At 39.7% G+C, this 22,623-nt stretch overlaps 2 protein-coding genes and 1 non-coding gene across 6 annotated transcripts in view; 1 reads left to right on the top strand and 2 right to left on the bottom strand.

Moving 5' to 3' along the window:
- Nucleotides 1-2,197: 2,197 nt before the first annotated feature.
- On the bottom strand, nucleotides 2,198-2,309 carry LOC122474118. Its single transcript, XR_006294810.1, has one exon. It is a non-coding gene; the product is annotated as a U6 spliceosomal RNA (small nuclear RNA).
- A 413-nt stretch (nucleotides 2,310-2,722) lies between these two features.
- On the bottom strand, nucleotides 2,723-11,927 carry MED21 (mediator complex subunit 21). 3 transcript variants are annotated; one of them, XM_043561444.1, is made up of 4 exons: nucleotides 11,853-11,927; nucleotides 7,223-7,337; nucleotides 6,573-6,673; nucleotides 2,723-5,685 (listed from the first exon to the last, which is right to left on the bottom strand). In XM_043561444.1, exons 1-4 carry the CDS (start codon nucleotides 11,892-11,894, stop codon nucleotides 5,485-5,487), a joined length of 459 nt encoding a protein of 152 aa, XP_043417379.1. In that variant the 5' UTR covers nucleotides 11,895-11,927; the 3' UTR covers nucleotides 2,723-5,484. The 3 variants fall into 3 exon arrangements, with proteins under 3 accessions (XP_043417379.1, XP_043417380.1, XP_043417381.1); XM_043561445.1 differs by having other exon boundaries at nucleotides 2,723-5,661; nucleotides 11,853-11,923; XM_043561446.1 differs by lacking the exon at nucleotides 2,723-5,685 and having other exon boundaries at nucleotides 6,622-6,689; nucleotides 11,853-11,923.
- Nucleotides 11,928-18,692: 6,765 nt separating this feature from the next.
- TM7SF3 (transmembrane 7 superfamily member 3) overlaps nucleotides 18,693-22,623 on the top strand; it is a 42,731-nt gene continuing 38,800 nt past the window's right edge. For both annotated transcript variants that reach the window (XM_043561438.1, XM_043561437.1), the window contains exon 1: nucleotides 18,693-19,287. In XM_043561438.1, the coding sequence (XP_043417373.1) occupies nucleotides 19,197-19,287 (91 nt within the window). In that variant the 5' untranslated portion in view covers nucleotides 18,693-19,196. The remainder of the gene's footprint in view (nucleotides 19,288-22,623) is intronic.

Below are 22,623 nucleotides of genomic sequence, written 5' to 3'. Positions count from 1 at the left end.
GATGTGGTATATACACATACAATGGAGTATTACTCGGCAATCAAAAAGAATGAAATCTTGCCATTTGCAACTACATAGATGGAACTAGAGGGTATTATGCTAAACAAAATTAGTCAGAGCAAGACAAGTATCATATGACTTCACTCATATGAGGAATTTAAGATACAAAACAGATGAACATAAGGGAAGGGAACCAAAAATAATATAAAAACAGGGAGGTGGACAAAACATAAGAGACTCTTAAATACAGAGAACAAACAGAGGGTTGCTGGAGGGATTGTGGGAGGATGGATGGGCTAAATGGGTAAGGAGCATTAAGGAAGACACTTGGGATGAGCACTGGGTGAGAGGATGAATCACTGGAATCCACTCCTGAAATCATTGTTGCACTATATGCTAACTTGGATGCAAATTTTTAAAATAAATAAAATAAATAAATAAATAAATATTCTTTTGTTTCTCCTTTGCAAAAAGTTTTTTCATAAATAGATGTTGGATTTTATCAAATGCTTTTCCCGTGTCAAGTTACACGATCATACAATTCTGATTTTAATCTACTGTGACAAATTACAATTTTTGATCAAATCAAAGATTTCACCAATTATAAAGCATACCATTATGTGTTCCAATAAGGAAGGAAAAAACAACTATCCATTGAATATTCCAATTTAAGATACAATTAAGAAAAACAATGGTGGGCATTTTAGAATTCATAAAAATACAAAGTAATTTATAAAGACAAAACTGCCATGTATCCCTGGGGTTAAACATAGATGTGTGATACGTTCAATTTTTTAATATCTAATGGCTTTTAATTTGCTAATATTTTTGCATATTCATGATTGAGATTGGTTTTAATTTTTACTTCTGTACTTTCCATGAGATTTTGGTGATGAGCTTTTATGTGAAACTGGCATTTTTCTCGCTGAATGTTTAACAAAACCCACTAATAAAACTCTCTGGGCTTGGTGCTTGTATTCATGGGGAAGAGTTTTGACTATTAACTGAATTTTTTAAAGGTTATATGACCATGATTTATATATCTCGCTGAGCCTATTTGCTACACTACTTTTTTCTAGGTCCTTTTATCAAAACTTTTCAAATTCATTAGCACATAACATTATTCAAATTTTTTCAATATTTTAAAATCAAGGCACAGGACTTTAACAGTTCTTATTGTTTACATCATCTTTTTTTCTAATCAAACTTGCCTAAGTTGTCAATTTTATTACTCTTTTTAAAAAAATGTTTATTATTTTGAGAGAGATAGGGCTAGCAGGGGAGGGAAAGAGAGGAAGAGAGAGAATCCCAAGCAGGCACCATGCTGTCAGCCTAGAGCCTGATGTGGGGCCTGATCTCACAAACTGTGAGATAATGACATGAGCTCAAGAGTTGGTTGCTTAACTAACTGAGCCACCCAGGTGCCCTGATTTTATCACTCTTTGAAGCCCAACTTTGGGCTTTCCTTATTTTCTCATGGTATGGTTCTTAATTTCTTCTGTTGCCTTTATTATGTCCTTCTTTCAGTTGGAAGCTTAGCTCATGAATTTTCAGCCTCTTCTTTCCTAATATAAGCAAGGAAGGTAATACTTGCATTTTCTCCTAAATGCTTAGAAGATGCCACAAGTTTTTTTTTCTTTCTCTTCCTTTTCTTTTTAACAGCACTAAGCACTTTTTTTTATATATATATAGAACTTAATAATTAACGAAAAATGACTTCCATTCTCATGGCATGGCACTTTTATACAAGAACTTAATAAAAGAAAAAAATTGAGAAGCTCTTGCTGTGAAAAAAGAATAATGCTGCTGCTCTGAAGGGATGAAATGTACTCTAGCGGCCTGGTTCCTACTGCTAACTGCTTTCCTCATTGACATTTTCTAGAATGAGAAGCATGATGCTGTGCATACACTCATTCAAAGATGTTGGGAGTCCTTAACAAAGCTCCTTCGGTATCCATCACTATTAATCCCATTTCCCATTACACGATGTTTTCCTCTTCCCGTAACTGTGCCTATCAATAGCTTCCTAGAGTTTCTTTGTATTCTCTAGTGTCACACTGTAGATAACCAGTCCAAGTTGCCCAAAGCGAAAGGGTTATCAGTGCAAAAGCCATTATAGGTTTGTCAGGTTTACGAAGACCTCTGGATTCACAGCTCCTATTAAGGTTGCTGTGCAGACCCCTGAGCCTTGGGTTTCGAAAGTCTTTCTCTTTGGGTGGTTCCTTTTTACGCGTCATCCTTGCACAGGGGCCGTGCTGATCTTCTCTGTATCATTCCAATGTTAGTATATGTGCTGCCAAAGTGAGCACTGGGTGGTTCCTTTTTAAAGCAGGGAGGCTCAGGTGCTAAAGGACATCTTGACTAATGATGATTCATTACCTGCCATGAGGTCACCTCCCCTGTGTGCCTGCTCCGCTCCCCACAAGTTTCTATATGTAATATTTTCATTAAGTTCCGAATTATGTCCTAACCTCCGTTATAATTTCCTCTTTCATCTGAGTTATTTACACCTCACAGGGTTGGGTTTTTAATATTTATTATTTTCTTTATATTTTTTATCCTAACTATACACATAGATGTTCTGATAGCTTTTTTATTACTTCACAGTGAATGAGTGCCTCAGTCCCCTTTGCCCCAGCCTTAGTCTCCAGGGCTCAGTTATGAGAGTAGATGAGGTTTTGTCCTACACAGGTGAGTGGTGTTAAGTAAAAACAAATCCAGATTTAGGTACAGAAAGACTTTATTGGAAAAGATTATCGAAATAAGGAGAATGCTCTGACCATAAGATCTGCAATTGTCTCAAAGATCAGGTGGAACAGAGCTTTTTATAGAAAGGAGTATATAAACAATGAATGAAGGAGATAAGCAGGTGACATAATGGGACAGTTGATCAGGGAAAGTCTTTTAGTGATCACTTAATTTGTGCGAGGTGTCACTCAGGAGAGACTATTCCACATCCAGTGCAGGCTCAAGCTGAGGGTGGATTAAAATTCAGGGGCTTATGCGGGGAGAAGCCTAAAGTTTGATCAAGTCATTAGAGGGTATTTTGTCCAGATTGGTCTTTGGGAACAAAGAGATCAACTAACCATTTATGAGACAAAGAATGGGAATTTGGAGATCTGGGTCTAGCTTCGTCACAGGTGAACAAAGTCATATGGGAAAAGATGGTTCTTTGCAATAAGCCATTGCCTGGAATAAAATAGGAAGGAGGAACCAAACTGCTAACTGTTTTCTAGGAGCACAGCGTTCATTAAATTGTCGGTAGCCAGGTTACCCACAGGCAAAAGACAGGGAGATGGGTTGGGCACTGTTTTACATGTCACACAACTACCTCTCTACCTTTAGCCATGTCCTGAATGGGAGTATCTTTTCTGGCATTGGTGTGGGGAATGACAAGTGTACAGGGTGTCTACTCCAATAATACATTCATAGAAGCCATGACCACAGTGTTACCAGGACAGCCTCAAAGTTATATTTAGCCCTAAAGTTATATTTAACTTCCTCACTGGTTACTTTGCCTAGACCCAAGGTTGAACTTGTGTGTCCCTTCTCCCCAGTACACCAGGTATGACAGTAACTTGGGCACCCATATCCAACAAAGCCATGAAAGTTTGTGTCCCTCCTTTCCTTTAGTTCTCCGGAAAATTCTAACAGGGATATTGGGTCTATGGTCCTTTTGGAAGAGAGAGACCATGGCCCCATCTTTAAGAATTTTTCTCCTTAAAACAACTTAGATCTGGGTAGAAGGGAAAGGTAGGCAGGAACCAGGAGATGAAAGACACAGACACCCATTGTTTTTTGTCCTCCCAAAGCCATGTGCTGGACAGCAAAATCATCACTGCCCATACCCCCATTTCAACTTTGAGGACTTCTTATCCAACAGCCATGTCCACAAAATGATGGCCAAGAGAAGCTGCTATATACAGTCTTTATGAATTATTCCATACATTCTTTATAAATAGTTCAATATGTGCATTGTCATTTTTCTATAACACCTTAAATGGTAAAAACAGGTAATTTCAAAAAAAAATTTCTCTCAGGTAAGGATAAATAATAGTCTACCAGCTTACGGCTAGAACTTTTCATACTTCTCTCTCTGGGTTAATTGTATTGAATAGGGTTCAGTACTTTGAATATTACTTTGTGAGTTCCTTATCTTCTATCTCATGCTAGTGTCTAAAAGTAAAATGATTTTAAGTGATGCCAGAGAGAATAAACCTAACATTTTATATATTTATTAGTATGGAGAACATTTAACTTTAAAAATTAATGACTCTATAAATTTTACTTTAGAGTTAAAATGTGCCTCTAAGCAGTATTTTTCAAGAACTGTGGAAGAGCTTGATTATGATGGGAATGACAAGCAGAATCTGAGACTACTGTTCTTGCACTTTCTTAAACTCAGGATAGTAACGGACTGTAGGAAATGGAGCTCAGGATATTCTGAAAAATGTAGCCTCAGGAGACAGAACCAGTTACAATGTGGAAACATTTCAACTCCAGCTTTCTAGTAGAAATAATCAGTAGGTTCAAGGAGAACCAAAAGTTGGATGCATCATCATACTTGGTAATACTGACACAAATGTTAGCAATAACAAAGTAAGGTGGGATGCATAAAATGATAAAGTAACTAATGTAGTAGAATTATGTTCTTGTCAGATTAGAACACAGGAATAAAGGTTGACAGGTTAACAAGTCAGAACCAGGACCTTCAGATACATAAAAAGGAAGAGAAGGAACTGATGACTCAGGGAACATACTTCACCACACAAATTAGGAAGGAAAAAGCAGGTCAAAAGCTATGAAAAAGGATAGTTCAGGATGAAGAAAAATGTTGTCATAATAGCATGGGAATTCTACAGAGAAGACAATTTCTTAGTAGAAACACATGTGGAGATGAACTAGAATGGGTATGAGGTTCCAGAAAATGAGGAATGTTTCCATAAAAGTGATCTAATCTCTCATCCAGCCACATGCTTCTTAAAAGAAACATGGCTTCAGAAACTTTCCTGGCCCAAGCTCCAAATGTATATAATGTCATCTCTGAAGAGGCAGAAGGGCATCAGTTTAAATTGAAATGTCCCATATCTCTGCACTTACCACCTCTCCTCTGGCTTAAGGGATATTTTGATTTGTAAAAAGACTGTAGAAATTTGATAAGAATAAAGATAGAAATGTCACAATAGAATTTTAAAGTACATCTGTTTAATTATAACCATTAATGCAATATCTGCCTCAATAATTTAATTCTGATAATAAAAAAATGATAGTATAATGATGGTTTAAAGCTGGTTCAATTCCAATTTTTAGAGGCTTATTTATCAAGAGTGAAAATAGAAGACTATTAAAAAATAGCTAAAAAGTTAACGTGTCCTAGTGCTTAATGTTTCTGTAACTGTTGGTAAGGCTTACATCTAAATTTGATGCAAAATTCTTAATGGCACTGAAATAGTTCTTTTCTCAGACACAGGGTACATACTGGTACTATGAGTCTGGAAGAGACTGGCTATGGGTACCACTCCTTGTCTTCAGCTGTGACTGCGCAATATCAGCAAGTGCACTTTGTATCTTTTCCAGAAGCATGTCCCCTCGATAAACAACATCCTCCAGACATGTAGCAGCTTCGTGGTTTTCTTCTTCCAGCTTATACAAGCTAGCAGCCTTTGTAAGACACAAATTTAAAATCTTTTGAGAGAAAAACGTGTAGTGAAAGCTAAGAAGGTAAAAAAAAAAAACAAAAACAACAACAAAACTGTAGAAGTATTTACATTTAAATCTGGATGACTCTGCAACCATTATGATAGATTTTTTTGGTGGCAGAAATTCTAAAATCAGATAACTTTTAAGAGTTTTCCCTGTATGAATTATTTAAGAGAATGAAATTTTCAAATCTCCAGATGTCTACATGTGACTCTCTCCCATACTGCTTTGGGACACTACTATGCTATTCCACACCCAGAATGCCACCCTCCTCTTATTCTCTTCTAGGAAAAGAGCCAAATAGAGGAAAACAGGAAGTTTCCTTACAACTCAAAATTAGACAACTATATGTATTCAGCAAGGTCTTTAACAGACTGCAATACTTCACAATCAACAAAAGTTCCATTTTAAAATTTAATCTCGGGGCACAGGTGGCTCAGCTCATCCAAACTTCGGCTCAGGTCATGATCTCATGGTTTGTGGGTTCGAGCCCTGCATCAGCTCTCTGCTGTGTCAGCACACAGCACAGCTTGCTTCAGACCCTCTGTCTCCCTCCCTCTCTCTGCCCCTCCCCTGATCATGCTCTCTCTCTCTCTCCCTCTCTTGAAAATAAACATTAAAAAACATAAATAAACATAAAAAAAATTAATCTTAAGGAAACTTTGAATATTATAACAAAAAATGTTAAATCTCCTTGGGGCACTTGGTTGGATCAGTCAGAGCAGCATGTGACTCTTGATCTCAGGGTCATGAGTTCAAGCCCCACACTGGGTACAGAGGTTACTTTAAAAAATAAATCTTAAAAAAAAAATCTATCACCTTTAATTGAAATTCTCTACTAGCAAATTTCTGAAAGGAAAAGAGATTTTTACCTGTAATGCAGCTGTAGATTCTTCACTGGGTAATGAATCTATCAAAACATCAATGTCTTTTGCTGTTCGTGCAATCAGTGCCGCAAAAAGCTGGGCATATTCTAAAGAAAGATATTACTAATTTAGAGTATTAGGGAATCTCAAGTTTTCAGACACAGAAACTAAATTCAAGGCTAATAAAACCAGGAAATTTCATAAACTTTTTCTGTACTGGGCTTCAAATGATTAAATTTTAACACACCAATCCTGTCACATATTTGAGAATTAGCTTTACTATTAACTCAAATTGGCAATTAAACATAATCATTTCATTTTTTAGGACAATATGCCAGTCACTTGAATGAAGGAATCTGTAAGTGGGATGCCTTCTTTATGAAGGTCCCTCAAGTGAAATCCAGGTAAAATTACACACATTCATTTCTAAAGGAGTAACCATCCGTTATTTGACATGAACAGAAATATGAGATGTAATATAAATCGACTCTAACAAATTCATTTATTTTATAACAAAATTTGCAGTAATATTCTCAAACAACCAGATTTTAAGAAAGCCATAATGAAGCTATATTTCTCAGTAAGTTTAACTTTAAAGGATCACAATATATGAGGGTCAAACTAAGAGAAGCCAAGAAAATCTATAATCTATTTACCTTCTGTAGGATTAGCTGGCTGATCTTTGTTAATTGCTGTCTGAATATTACTAAAAGAGGCAGGAGGGCCACACTGCTGCAACACTCCAATGGCATTACAAAACTGATCTGCAAGCTTGAAGCCAAAGAAAATGTATCAGCGTTAGAAAGGATTTATCAGTTTTAAAGACTGTGACTGGTAATAGCAACAAAAATAAGTTTCTATAATAACGATCTCTAAACAAGGGAATAAAACAGGAACAATTTTGGATAAAATTAGCCAGTTATTTACAATGATTAAATGTTTTAATCACACAAAGAAACTAGGTTTGGTGTCAATGTAGTTGAAACAGATAAAAAGAAACACAAAATAATCTTTCTTTTCTTCCCAAGGTAGTAGAATGATAAGAGAAATATGCACCAATATTTGTTACAAGCATAAATAAGGACTTTCTTGGGCAGTGGTGGGAAACAGCAAATTTGACTGGCAAATATCTAAGTATGGCCGTAGGACAAATTTTAAAATGTGTGATTCATATAAAGTATATGATCCCTTTTTTGAGACTAAAGTAGGTACAAGTATAAAGAAATAGCAGGAAAAATACTTCACCTTAAGAAGTCTTAAGGTCATTGATGGATGAATGGATAAAGAAATTGTGGTACACACACAAACAGGAACACTATTTGTTCATTAAAAAAAAAGGGAAATCTTGCCATTTGCAACATGAATTGACCTTGAGGGCACTACGCTAAGTGAAATAAGTCAGAGAAAAAGAAATATTACATGATCTTAGTTATATATGGAATCTAAACAAAGCAAAAACTGAGCTCATACACAGAGGACAGACTGAGGTGGGGGTGAAGGTGAGCAAAATAAGGGAAGGGGGTCAAAAGGTATGAACTTCCAGTTATAAAATAAGTTAAGATGTATAGTATGGTGACTACAGTTAATACTGTACTGTATATTTGAAAGTTGCTAATCTTAGAAATTCTCATCACAAGAAACAAATTTAACTTTGTAACTACATATGGTGACATGTTAACTAAACTAATTGTGATCATTTCACAATACACACAAATACCATTATGTTGTACACCTGAAGCTAATGTTGTATGTCAATTACACCTCAATTAAAAAAAAAAAAAAAAAGACTATCCCTTAAGTATTCAGAAATGTTTTTCTCCATGACTCAAGTTGTAAACTCCCAGTGTTCTAAAAGTATTCCTCAACTTTTCAGGACCAAGAATACCAATTCCTCACTATCTCCAAACTTAAGACTCCTATCTTCCCCCACCAACTTCCCTCAATAGTCCTGACCTTTTGAACCTCAATTCCTTTTTTTGTTAATGTTTATTTGAGAAAGCGCGTAAGTGGGGGAGGGGCAGACAGAGGGGGGAACAGAGGATCCAAAGCGGCCTCTGTGCTGACAAGCAGGGAGCTGATGCGGGGCTCTAACTCCCCAACCGTGAGGTTATCACCTGAGCTCAACAGACTAAGCCACACAGGTGCCACCTGAACCTCAATTCCTTACTTCCAATCAGCGAATGGCCATTTCCACTAAGTTTCTCTACCATTATTTAAATGACCAAACCTGGGGCGCCTGGGTGGCGCAGTCGGTTAAGCGTCCGACTTCAGCCAGGTCACGATCTCGCGGTCCGGGAGTTCGAGCCCCGCGTCGGGCTCTGGGCTGATGGCTCAGAGCCTGGAGCCTGTTTCCGATTCTGTGTCTCCCTCTCTCTCTGCCCCTCCCCCGTTCATGCTCTGTCTCTCTCTGTCCCAAAAATAAATAAACGTTGAAAAAAAAAAAAATTAAAATAAATAAATAAATAAATAAATGACCAAACTTGGGGTGCCTGGGTGGCTCAGTCAGTTGAGTGTCTGACTTCAGCTCAGGTCATGATCTCCGGGTACATGAGTTCGAACCCCACATCGGGCTCACTGCTGTCAGTACAGAGCCTGCTTCTAATCTTTGGTTCCCCTTTCTCTCTGCCCCTCCCCAGCTTGTGCACTCCCAAAAATAAATAAAAATCAAAAAAAAAAAAAAAAAAAAAGAAAAAAAGAAAGAAAGCATTAAAAAAAAAAAAGGCCAGAGCCCCAAATCAACTGTTTCCTTTGTTTAATATCTAATTTGCATTAAGAATCTCCTAGTTAGCCAGTCTAATTTCAGACTCTTAGGTTCCCTTCATCTTCAAGTCTTTCTGTTACTATTTCCCTTTTCCTTCTATCATTGCTGCTGCCTTAGTTCAGTCAATTATCTCACATCAGTACTGTTACAACAGTCTCATTGTTTTCTGCTTCACTATGTTATTTTACCCTGCTTAAAAATTTTGAGCTCATCCCAGCATGGCCTTTAAGATTCATCTCCAACGATTCAGGCTGTTTCAAAGCTTTCAATAATCGAAGTCATCTCTACTTATTCATTTTCTACTACTCCTTCATATATGCCTAACTAGTGATAAATTCACTCCGGACTATACTGTTTTTCTCACGTTTTACTACTTGTAATGGAGCCATAGTAAGGGCTCAGAAACTGTACAAATGTGGATTCTAATTCTGGTTCTAGCAACCTGAATAGGGTTTATTTTCCATTTTTAAATTAGGGACATTCTCACATTACAACACTGTTTTGCAGAATAGAGAAGATGCACCTACACAAAATTATTCAACACAGTGGCTATCTCTTCTGTCCGTCAAAAGCTCTCAAGATCCACTGATTCAACAAATATTTGTCGAAAATCCACTCTATGACAACCGCTGTATATAAACATTGTAGCGATACAGTAAACAAGAGACGTAGTTTCTGCCCTCAAAGAGTTCTCAGAGTGTAAAACATATGTTATTTTAATAATAATTATTGGGGCGCCTGGGTGGCTGGGTCGGTTAAGCATCCGACTTCGGCTCAGGTCATGATCTCGCGGTCCGTGGGTTCGAGCCCCGCGTCGGGCTCTGTGCTGACAGCTCAGAGCCTGGAGCCTGTTTCGGATTCTGTGTCTCGCTCTCTCTGTGACCCTCCCCTGTTCATGCTCTGTCTCCCTCTGTCTCAAAAATAAATAAACGTTAAAAAATATTAAAAAAAAAATAATTATTATTCAGACCAATGCTAATCTCTTAGCTATTTAGCTCATATCACTCTTCCAACTTTCAGCTTAAGACACTTGATTCATTATAAATACCTAATCACATGCTACTTTTGCATTATCTAAATGTCTCTTGAGTATCTGACATCTTTCTAATTAGGCTGTAAACTCCTTAAGGAGTCTTTCTTTGTAAACAAGTGCTTGCATACATAGTAGGCGTTCACACTAGTTAACCTAGAGGTTTCTCTCCAAAATCCAATTATCAGCATGCCTACCCTGGAGTTAAGGCCATATTCACTTTGCCCTATCATCTTTCCAGTTATAAGACATGCATGAATATGCAACATTTCTCCTAAAATAACATTTCTACCCAGCAGCATCGTTGCAATTGGGTTTTCAAAAGCTTCAGAGTAATATCTCCCAGAGGGACGCTGGCCGGCAGCCCAGACAAGTCACCGTAAAGTAGAATTTATCCTGGTGAATTCATCAACATTTACGGGCTGGCCCTCTCAGTCCTAAAAGGTCTCATTTTACGCACTAGTAGACCAGTTTCTCACAAGCAGATTCACACCCCTGACGTGTACAAAGATTGATGGAGTTAAGAATAATCCCAAGTTCTTAGCTTCCAGTGTGGACAAAACTGGCAAAGGACCAGACACTTTGATTTTCCAGTCAACATATCATCTCTACACAGACAGTTTACCTGGGACATCAAATTATAAATAGAATGCCAATGAGAAATAGAACTACCGATGAGAAATTGTTTAACTCTTAACGGCAACGAGTATACGAATCCTGTAGTTTGCATATTCAGTACTTGCCAGTTAGGCACAATAGGAAAAATAATCAGAAGGATCAAAGTAAAGGGGATGATTTGGCCCTTAACAGGAAGTAGGCTTTTTGAGACACATTAAAGATGACTTAAATAAATCGGAACCTATCCAAGGACTAGAAGATTCACTTTCATAAAGATGTCAGTTTCCCCCAAACTAATTTACGCTAGGGAGTCGCCAAGAGATGGAATCAGACTCTTTGTCCATAGGAAGCAACTAAGATAAAACAAAACTTCTCACGTCACCATCACTCCCCCTTCAATCTGAAAAGTCCTCGCGAAGGAATACTCTTGGCTGACATTTAACGAAAAAGATCCATAAATCAAGAGCACTGGTTTTCCTCCGCGGCTCAAAACTGGTAAGAGAAAAAGAAGCTTCTGCGGCTTTGTCCCCTTTCCCCCGAAAGACAAGTGATCTCGTAAGCAGTGCTGACAATAAAAGAAAACTGCTCCCAGAGAACAGGACAGGGCCGTGACGCCTAAGTGTCCTGGTAGAGAGATGCTCTACTTTTCAGGCGAAAGAGGCTGCTTGCTTCCTCCCTCAGCCCTCCGCAACGCCGGCAGCCGCCCTCAAACCTCCCAGAACGCCGCGCCGCCTCACGCCGTCGCCACCGGCGCTTTTTGCGGAAGCCCTGCCTCAGTTCGCTCCCCACTTGCGGGGTTGTTTTTCAGGCCCCTTTTGTTCTCTTGCTTCACCTTAGGAAAGGAGAAGACAGAGACTAAGAGACCCAAATTGCTCACCGAGTTCACCGCGTCCTGCAGCTGTGTGAGGCGATCCGCCATGTTCCTCCCGTGAGCTAAGGAGGCTAATGCAGCTGCTCGTCCGCGATTGGGCAACTTCAGGACGCGTCGGGCCAATCACGGGGCAGAATTCTTGGAAGGGGTGGAGTCGAGAGGAACCCCACGCCCCACGAAGAGGGAGGGCGGGACTTTCCTGAGACTTTAGTTAGGCTACCTCCAGCCGCGGAGGAGCTCTGCCCCGAGCGGTTTGAGTAATTTCATTATTGTTCCGAGTCCGTTCGTTTTTGGGTCCAACATACTGTTCTCGAGGCTTTGGGGTTTTAGACACTTTGGAGAGATTGTTAGATTCTGCGGTTTTAAAAGTAATTTTCCTTATCCTCCCTTGTGTTCATTTTAAGGCATTGCCTTGAATACTTGCGTTAAGTTGCTTTGGTTTTCCAGGTGGACCACACAATACATGTACACAGCAGGCAACTCAAAAATATTTGGGGGGTCGCGATACCGATTTTAACTTCAAAAAAATCCAAATTAAAATTCACCAGGCCATCTTGGCTGCGTTAGGGTGCCTTCTCTGTTGCTTGGGGGGGGGGGGGGGGCGAGCGCTACCTAAGTTGGAGACTGGGTGCGTGCTTTAATTCTCAGTGTGGGTGTGCTGGGTGAGCTGACACACATGGGCTGGAAAGCGTCCGAAACAATTAAATACTAAATCGAGCTGTATTGACTGTGTTGGAAGAGTGTGGATGGAAAGGGAAGGTTTCCATGGGCAAAGGTGAGGCGGAAGAGGAGCATTTGGAGTTAAGAGGTAAGGTTTGACTGTAGATAACTAATAAGCACCTCGTTCGTGTGACAGAGAGGAACAGAAGGTTAGTAGAGTGGAGAGTGGAGGTTCCTGGAAAACAAGCCTTACGTGTAGGTAGAGCAGGGGCAATTTTTAAACAGATACGGTATGCAATTTAGACTTAGCCTCAACATCTATTGAGGGTTTAAGTGTGAAGGAAGGTAGTAGAAACTTGGTATCTGGGAAGCCTGGCTGGCTGAGTCCGAGTGTGTGTGACTCTTTATTTTTGTTTTTTAATGTTTATTAAGTTTTGAGAGAGAGGCACACACAGTGCAAGCCTGGGAGGGGCAGAGAGAGAGGGAGACACAGGTTCCGAAGAAGGCTCCAGGCTCTGAGCTGTCCGCACAGCTGACACCACCAACCCTGAGATCACGACTTGAGCCAAAGTCCAAGGCTTAACCGACTGAGCCCCCAGGGGGCCCCATGTGTGACTCTTAATATCCGGGTTCTGAATTTGAACCCCATGTTGGGTGTAGAGATTACTTAAAGAAAGACAGAGAGAAACTTGGTATCTAAGAAAAGTTGTAGCCTGAGGATAGTCTGGCAACAAGTGAGCCTGGAATCAGCAAATGACTGGTATGTGGACTTGAGACAACCTCATACACCTTCCTTCTTGGGCTGATTGTTCCTGATTACCCTACTGGAGTTGGGAGAGGGTAGGGGAAATTATACGTTGAGAACTCAGCTTGTTGGATTACCCCACCCCTAGCTGGGATGCTCTACTTCTGCTTCACCACTACTTCTCCTCAATCCCCAATCTACATACCTGCTGGGACCTAATTAGGAACCTCTCCAGGTAAGGCACTTCCCCCCATAATGGGATTACAAGAGATAACTCTAATTTGTTTTAATTGTAATGTAGGATATTCTTGTGACTGAACTTTTCTTCTCACCCTCAGTTGAGAGTGTACCTTATTGAATGCTTGCCATGTACCAAGAAGTATGTTAGGTGCTAGGTTTGAATAAGCCAGGGGCTCATTAGGAGCAGGGCTTTGAAATTCCAATAATGAAATGGGTTGGGCCTAGACTAGGTTATTAACTCTGATGAGAGAAGAAGAAAGGCTCGTTTTGAAGGAAATATTAACATGGGTTGGTGCCTGGTTAGATAATAGAGGGATGAATGAAAGAGCCCATAAAGGAGAATACTGTTTTGTGGCCTGATTGAAGAAAACCTGGGCACCCACGGCAGAGGAACCACTTCAAGACAACTCATGTTGTGACTCAGTTATTGTCCTGTCATTATCTTCCTTACAGATTTTCAGTAGCTCCATAGAGACCTCAGGTTGATGTACAGCCATCTTGGCTTGGTTTTCAAGGTTCACTGTAATCTGTCTTTAGCAAACAAATCCAGCCTCCTCTCCCAATAATATTGTGTGAAGTAATCAGATTATTCATCCACAGTCCCTGAACCCTTGGCTTTCCTGGACTCTGTAAGCCTTTTCCGGCCATGGACACCTTTAAGAATCAGATGAAAGCTATGGACCCTTTCCTCAGACCAGGCTCGACATTTTTCATACATTTTAAAGGGGTTTATGAATCCCTTGAAGCTGTGGACTTCAAGAAAAAAAAAAAACCTACCTTCCAAAAGCACTCCTTTGTATCTAGTTCAGGATTGCTCAACAGCAGCACTATTGACATTTTAGGCTGGATTATTTTTTCTGGAATGCTATCCTGCCCATTGTAGAATGTTTAGCATCATCACTGTCCTCTACCCATGAAGTGACAACAGCAAACTCCCCTTCCAATTGTGACAATACAAAATATCTCCAGATATTCCCAAATGTCTCCTGTGGGGCAAAATTTCCGCCAGTTGAGAGCTACTAGTCTACCTCTTTCCTTGTTGTTTACCTTTGTCAAAACAATTTCTTTGCCATCATTTAATTTATACTCTATCTTTTAAAGTTTTACCGTTTTCATGTACAATTTAAGAATTACTGGAGTTCACATGGATCTCTCCTTTTTCCATTTTATGATTTTTACACTTTTTCATATGCTTTTTCATTTGCTTTTCTTGCATCCCCAACTGATTATATGGTTTGAAGAGTAGAAACCCAGTATTACATATTAAGTTTATTTATTTATTTTTTTAGTAATCTCTACACCCAATATGGGGCCCAAACTCACAACCCCAGGATCAAGAGTCCATGCTCTTCCAACTTAGCCAGGCACCCCAAGCTTCATATTATTAAAAGTTTCAAACCTATACAAAAGTAGGATAGTAAGGTGGACACGAATGTACTCATCACCCAGCTTCAATTATCAACTCATAGCCAGTCTTGCGGTAAGTACTTTGATTTTTTTTTAAATCTGTAGTGACTCCCTATTTTTTCAGAAAAAAAAATCTTTAACAACTCTTTAACTTAACATACTAGACTCTTAACTACCTTCATTACCTACTCAGTCACAATTTATTAAACATCTAAAACATTCCAAGCACTGGGCTGAAATACTATCAATAAACATTTAGTATACTAGACTCCCTTCGTCCCCTTGTTGACCATCCACTCACCTTGTTTTAAACATTTCTGTTTTTTTAGAAAAACTTTCTGGAAACCTACACTAAGTTAATTGCTCCCAATCTTCATCACAATTGTTCCTTATACTTTTGTTATTGCACTTGGCATATTGAGGTGTAATTATTCATTTTTTAAAAGTTTATTTATTTATTTATTTATTTATTTATTTATTTAGAGAGCCGTGTGTGCACCTGTGTGTGTGTGTGTGTGTGCATGAATGCATGCATGCATGCCTGAGTGGGGGAGGGGCAGAAAGAGAGGAGAGAGAGAATCCTAAGCAGGCTCCATATTATCATAGCAGAGCCCAGTTTGGGGCTTGAACTCACGAACCATGAGATCATGACCTGAGCCAAAACCAAGAGTCAGACTGAGCCCTCTAAGCCACTCAGGTGCCCCGAGGTGTGATTATTCATACATCACTAACTCACTACCATGAGCTCCTTGTGAACAGGAAGCATTTTAATTTTCTCTGTGTTTCCAATACCTAGCACCCAGCATTTAGCATGGCACATAGAAGCCAATGAATGCATATTTGCAGACTAAATGAATAAATTTTCTAGCATAATAATTTCCATGTAATAGTTACTAAGTAAACATTTATTGGATTATATTTAATAAACACTGTCAAAACAATGTAACCCACAGAAACAAAAAAGTTGTTAAAAGAGTTGAGCAAGTTTCACAGAATGCCTTTTCTGCCTTTCCCCTGGAGCCCTGTTCCCATCTCTATCCAAGATCTTGGGTTTTCTAAAAAAAAAATCTAGGATAAGTTGCTTTTCTTCCTTCCTTTTCTAAATTTTAAGCAGACTTTAAGGCTCTAGTTATCTGTATTTGGGGTTTGGGAATCTTCTCAGTTTTTGCATTTTCTTTCAATTCGTGGCATGAGAAACTTACCTGCAAAGCTCCTGAGCCAATTTGATTCATAGCTTTCCAGTGGAACTCTGACAAGAGCAAGGAACCTCAGCCAATATTTTTCTCAAGCTGTCACAGTATTTCAGGGCCAAGGTAATAAAGCCCTCTTCTGATTGCTGACACATCTGTCATCAGCTGTCCTCTGCAGGCAAAGGGAACTGCTATGCAAAGGTATGAAGGGGAGACAATGAATAGGGTTAGTTCAGGAAACTGAAATTAATTCAGTGGCTAACATAGAGGAATTAAATTTAATTGCAGCACGAACCTGGAGAGGTGGACAGGAACTACATCGTGAAAACCATTGTGTCCTACTCAGGAAGGTGGACTGTTATCCCAAATGCTTTTATAAGAAAATCTTTAAAATTATACATACCTTTTAAAAATTAAAATTTTTTATTCAAAGCAATACCTGTTCAATGTTGAATTTTTTACAAAGTGCAGAAATGTGGAAAAATTATTCTTAATCCATTCACTCAGAGATAACTATTTTAAACATTTAGATATGTTGGGGTGCCTAGGTGGCTCAGTCAGTTAAGTGTCTGACTCGTGAGTTAGGCTACGGTCATGGCCTCACAGTTCATGGGTTCAAACCCCAAATCGGGCTCTGCACTGACAATATGGAGCCTGCTTGGGATTCTTTCTCTCTCCCTCTCTCTCTCTTCTTCTCCCTGTTCGTTCATGTTCTCTCTCTCTCAAAATAAATAAATAAATTTAAGAATAGTAAACAGATATGTTTTTATAAACATTTAGATATGTGCATATAAACATGAATAAAAAGAAAACAAGACAAAGCTCATACTACATATATTTATTGCTTTGTAACTTGCATTTTCATAAATACTTCACAATCAGTTGTCTTCTAAAACATGATTTTTGAGAAACATTTTTTTTTCTTTGAGAGAGAGCACATGCTTTCGCGTGGGAAAGGGGCAGAGGGAGAGAGAGAATCCCAAGCAGGCTCCATGCTCAGTAGGGAGCCTGACACAGGTCCATCTCACAATAGTGAGATCATGACCTGGGCCAAAATCAAGAGTCAGACACTCAACTGACTGAGCCACCCCAGGGACTTTTTTGTTGTTGTTGTTGATTTAACTTTTTTTTAATTTAACTTTTTTTAACTTTTAACTTTTTTAAAATTTAACTTTTTTTAAATGTTTATTTATTTTGGGGAGAGCATGAGCAGGGGAGGAGCAGAGAGAGAGGGAGACACAGGCTCCAAAGCAGGCTCCAGGCTTCTAGCCATCTGCACAGAGCCCAGGGGCAGGGCTTGAACTCACAAACCGCAAAATCATGACCTGAGCCCAAGAGGTCGGAGGCTAACTAACTGAGCCACCCAGGCGCCTCCCCCTCTCCAATTTAAATTTTTAAGTAGCCAAATCTACCAGTCTTTTCCTTTATTGTTTCCTCCTTTGCTTTTTTTTTGTTGTTGTTTAGAAAGTTCCTCCCCTGAGGAGGCACCTGGGTGGTGACCCAGTCCATTGAGCATCTGACTCTTGATTTTGGCTCAGGTCAAGATTTCACGGTTTGTGAGTTAAGCCAGGCTTTGCACTCAGAATGCTGAGCCTGCTTGGGATTCTCCCTCTCCCCTCTCTCTCTGCTCCTCTCCTCACTTTTGCGCACGAGTGCTCCTTCTCTCTCTCAAAATAAATAAATAAACTTAAAAAAATTTCCTCCCCTGAATGCTTCTAACCACTTCCTGTTTGGTGCGTTCAGATTCAAATAGATTCTTGCTTAAATAAACTCTTTGGGAAAAAAAAAAGGTTCCCTCCATTCTGAGATCAAGTTTTTTTGTTTTTGTTTTTGTTTTTGTTTTTTTTAAAGCATTTTTTTCTTCTAACTCCCTTATGGTTTTATTTAATACTTCAGGATTTCATTTTGATAGGGTGAGAGAGGGTTCTAATCCTGCCTCCCCAATAGGGTGCAGTTAATAAGTTATCAGTTTATTAAATCCATCCTTTGATTCAAATGCTACCCTTATTATAATTGTTATCATCCTGAGATTTCATCTATTGAGGGTTACAGGAATGAGAGCATTTGGGGCAGTGAACAAACACCATAGGGATAGACAGTGCCACCAAAGTTATGAACATTTGGACCAGGAAGAGGGAAAACGGGAAAAATGTTGTGCCTGTTTGGATTATGGTGATTGCTGTAGGTTTTTAATTTAGTAGTGGAATAATCGAATATGTATTTTTCAAGAAAGTTGCCCATTAAAATATCTAAATGAAAAATTTGAAGAGCAGGCAAGAGAAAACAGAGCAATCTTCCCCCAAATAACTGCGTCTATAAACGTAATTCCACAATCAGCTCACGAGCCATCTGTCACATGGACTACTGTACTTTAAACATTGCTCATATATAAAATTTGGGAGAGGAAGTTGGGTTATTTCGAGGATATTTCGCTTAGAGAAAATGAAACTTTATTTTTAAATGTGGTGCTCATCACTAATGTACTAATCCGTGCACAAATTCAAGTCCTTCCTGCATTTTCATACTAACGTCAGCCTGAACAACTAAGGGAAACCCCATTGTTTGTGCGTCTTGAGCACCGGATTCCTTCCTGTTTTCCCTTTTTGCAAACGGCAGTTAAACACGGGAACAGGAGCCCGGAGACGTTAGCCCGCAACAGAAAGTTATTTTTTACTCTAACGGCGGTTTTCGTAACCGGGAAAGATACAAAAGTGCGAAGTGCAGGTTACACCACAGAACTTCCCCGGGTTTCCTCTACTCCCCACTCGCGCGCGGGCAAGTCGGGACTCGCGGGGTGCGCGGCGCTCAGCGACGCCGCCGGGCGCCGGGAGGAGGCGCGCGCCGGCTGGAAACGCCCCTCGGTCTCCGCGGGCCGTGGAGGGTACCCGCGGCGGTGACGTAAGGGGGGCGGGGAGAGGCGCTGTATGGGGCTGCGAGGTTTTTGCCGGAACAGGAAACCTCTCCGCGGGTGGAGGCGTGCGGCTTGCGTTGCACGCAGGCGCTACGGGGCTGGCAGGTGTGCGGCGTGTGCACCTCGAAAGTGATGGAACTCGGCGCGAGCGCCCCCGGGTAGCGCCGGTGAGGCTGCGGGGCCTGGCCCGGGCAGCCATGGGTCCCCTTCGCCTGCTGGTTCTGGCGATGCTGGCGTCCAAACCCGGTGTGACCGGTGGAGCCGAGGCCATCGGGAACGCCAGCGAGGGTAAGGTCATGGGCGCCTCACTTCTGCAACCCAAAGTTGGGTTTGCATTTCTTGCAAGGTCGCAGCCCTCTTCGTGGTCTGTCCGTCTAGCAGGGCAGTTGGTGAGTTCAGACCCGGTGGGAATGGATCAGGGTCCTTTCCTGCAGAAGGAAACTCGATGCGATGCTAAGGAGGCCTCACCGTTAACCTCCTAATTTAGGCTGGGCAAATGGGGAGAGGTAAGTAACTCTCCTGTTCAGACACGTTTTTATCTCCCTTTGAGAGAAGCCATGTTTGTAAGTTTAATTTAACACATTAAAACACCTCTGCTCTCCAGTGGTATATCTGAGCCCTTGGACAGCGAGGTTTGGTGCAGAACTAAGGGCTCTATGAATGATGTTCCTCCAAGCTGCAGAGGTTTTTTACACTCCAAAATCTGGATGCTTTCACATTGGTTAGGCTCTGCGGAGTGTGAAAGGAAAAGTAAACCCAGAATGGGACTTTGGATGGTAGGGCATGTGCTTGGTGAATAGCTCGTGGTTTGTTAATATAAACCGTAAAAAAAGCACTAATTGTGCTAGGCTGATGGTAATCATGTGCTTTTCCGTGAGGTTAATCACATTCTTTTATTTTGAGCTTAAGAGACCAGTTGCAGTTTTGAACCAGTGTATTTTCTGAATAGTGTGGTTGTGTTCCTCACTGCTCATGTTTGGAAAGCTCTTGTGCAAACTGAATCGTAGAATCGCTGCAGAGGACTTAAGGCCAGAGCTGAAAAGGGCCGTTATATTTTTGCAGAAAAAATAGCCTTGTTAATAATACGGCACTAGCGTTCACCACGTGCTGTATGTGCCAGGTGCTTTCCATGGCATTGTAATTTAATCCTCACAACCCCAGGAGGTAAATTACTCCTCCTTGCTTGGCAGAGGATGAAGCTGAGGCCCTGGGTTTTGCTTAATACACAGGTGAACAATTGCTAGGGGCACAGGTGATATTTGAACCCAAGTGTGTCTTGCTGCAGTTTTAATTTGCATGGCCCTTCCACTTCAACAAAGCTGCCCTCCAATAAGAATATTCTGTTTAGTATGGTACTTTACCCTTAATTCTGTGAATTCTCATTCCTCAGAATAGCCTTATGAGGCAGGTAATGGAGATGGTATCTCCATTTTAACAGGTGGAGAATTTGAGAGATTGAATTTGTAGTTGATCAAGGCTCCTGAGTCAGGAGGGCTGTGATCCACATTTTTTTCTAGTTCTGTACTTTTGTATTTAATACCTATGTTTGTGTTATCCGTAGTGCTAAATTTAAGGTAGCAGGCCATTTGTATACTTAGTTGAAAATGATCTCTTTTAAAAGGTGTGAAAGGTAGTATGTATATTTCTGTGTGTCCTTTCAGCTTCTGGGGCTAATGAAAATTCATAGGACATAAATGAAAAATGGCGAGGGGCAGTTGAATGCCAACCAACTTAAGTATCTGAACTGGTGTTTTTTTTTTTTTTAATAGTTCATCTGAAGAGAATTATGACAACTAAGCTTTCACAGATCTAGAATTTGTGTCAAAGCACAGAGAGGTAAATTTTAGTAAAAAAAAAAAATAGAGTTGGATAACTTTAAGGTTTGAGTTTAGGATCTGATTGGGAAAGGAAAGGAGAAGATTAGGATTAGGCAGCTATTTTTAGAAAGAAATTATTAGAAAGAAGAATTACCCTGGGTAAGAATGGAGGGGGCATATGAACAATAGAAAAGAGTGCCTGACTGTGGGTTAGTTAGATGGCAGAAAACATCTTTGGCAGAAAAAGCCGAGCCATTGTTTTTGAGAGGAGAGCCTTGGCCTGAGTGCTCTGTCTCCATGTTAGCCATTTGTCTGTAATATCGTTTGATGTGCTGTCTTTTTCCTTCCCACTCCCAAAGTCATAAGATCTAATTATGCCTCATAAAATGTTGCTAGCGAATCCTTTTCCAGATGGCTTAGAGGAGAAGTTAAGTTCCTGTTAACTTATTCAGGATATATTTTGGATACATGTCTGTCTTTGAGTAGAAATTAAATGCATTTTCTGCCAGACTGTATTGTTAAAGTCTTGATTTTCAGTATTTTTCTTTGTCACTCCGTGGAAGTCTCTTTCTCACTTTGATGCTTACGCTGGACATGTATAGTTTATTGGTAGGGCCAAATTGAATGTCTGATGTCTTTTTCTTTTTTTTCTAAATAAGATGAGCTTCTGAAATACTGGAAAGCTTATGGAAGTTAATAACAATATTTTATTGTGTAGCATTGGACAGCTTGAAATTGTTTTCCCTATGTGTTTTATACTTTCAGCAGCCAAATGATGTATGCAGTATGTGACCTCCATTTTGCCATGGGGAAACTGAGGCCCAGAGGAAGTAAATTACTTTCCTGAGGACATAAATCATATGCCATTTATTGTGTGCCAAATATGTGACTGGTACTGTACTAGGCACAAGAATGTCAAATAAAACAAAGCCCTGCATAGCCAAGAGTCAAACCACAAATGGTTTGGTGAATATGCAATCTTCTATAAAAATTGTGAAATGGCAATTAGATTGCCAAGGTAACACAAAGGATTTTCACACAGAAGTTAGGTTAAAGATAACTAAGAATAGGAAAAAAAAAATTATCTTTTCCTAATTCATCAAACATTGTGTTAGGAGTCCTCAGACCTGAATGAACATTAGAATCACTTGGAGAACTTTTTAAAAAGGCAGATTGGTGATTAGGCAACTAGAAATTAAAATTTAAAAGAAAAAATGAATTTCCAGTAGCATCAGGAAATATGGGGATATTTAGGGATAGTTATAATGGAATATGTAAAGATCTCTACAGAAAAAAACCATACAACATTCTTGAGATAAATTGAGAAGCTAAGTAGAGGGATATCTCAGATTCATAAATTAGAAAATTTTGTGTTATAAAGGTATCATTTCTCCTTAATACCTTCGTCGCCATCCCAAATTCCCAGCAATTTTTTTTTTGTGTGTGTGGAAATTGACAAACTGCTTTCTGAAATTTATATGGAAATGAAAAATGGCCAAAAATAGTCAAGATAATCTTGAAGAGAAAGAACAAATTTGGGGGCAGAAATTAAAACAAGGTAATATTGGTGTTAGGAGAAACAAATAGACCACTGGAATACAAGTCAGAGTCCAGAAACAAACCAACAAATGTGGTGACTTATGTGAAAAGTCGGATTGCAGAGTAGTAGGGAAATGCCGGTATTTTCAGTAAAGGTTGCTGTGTCAACTGGGTATACATATCGAAACATGAACCTGTTAACCCCCTGCCTTATACCACATATAAAAATCAATTTTAGACTTATTTTTTAAATTTTAGATTGATTCTA

The sequence above is a fragment of the Prionailurus bengalensis genome, chromosome B4, assembly GCF_016509475.1.
Source record: "Prionailurus bengalensis isolate Pbe53 chromosome B4, Fcat_Pben_1.1_paternal_pri, whole genome shotgun sequence".
NCBI lineage: Eukaryota > Metazoa > Chordata > Mammalia > Carnivora > Felidae > Prionailurus > Prionailurus bengalensis.
The sequence above is the reverse complement of the archived record's forward strand: the minus strand, read 5'-3'. Positions and strand labels throughout refer to the sequence as shown.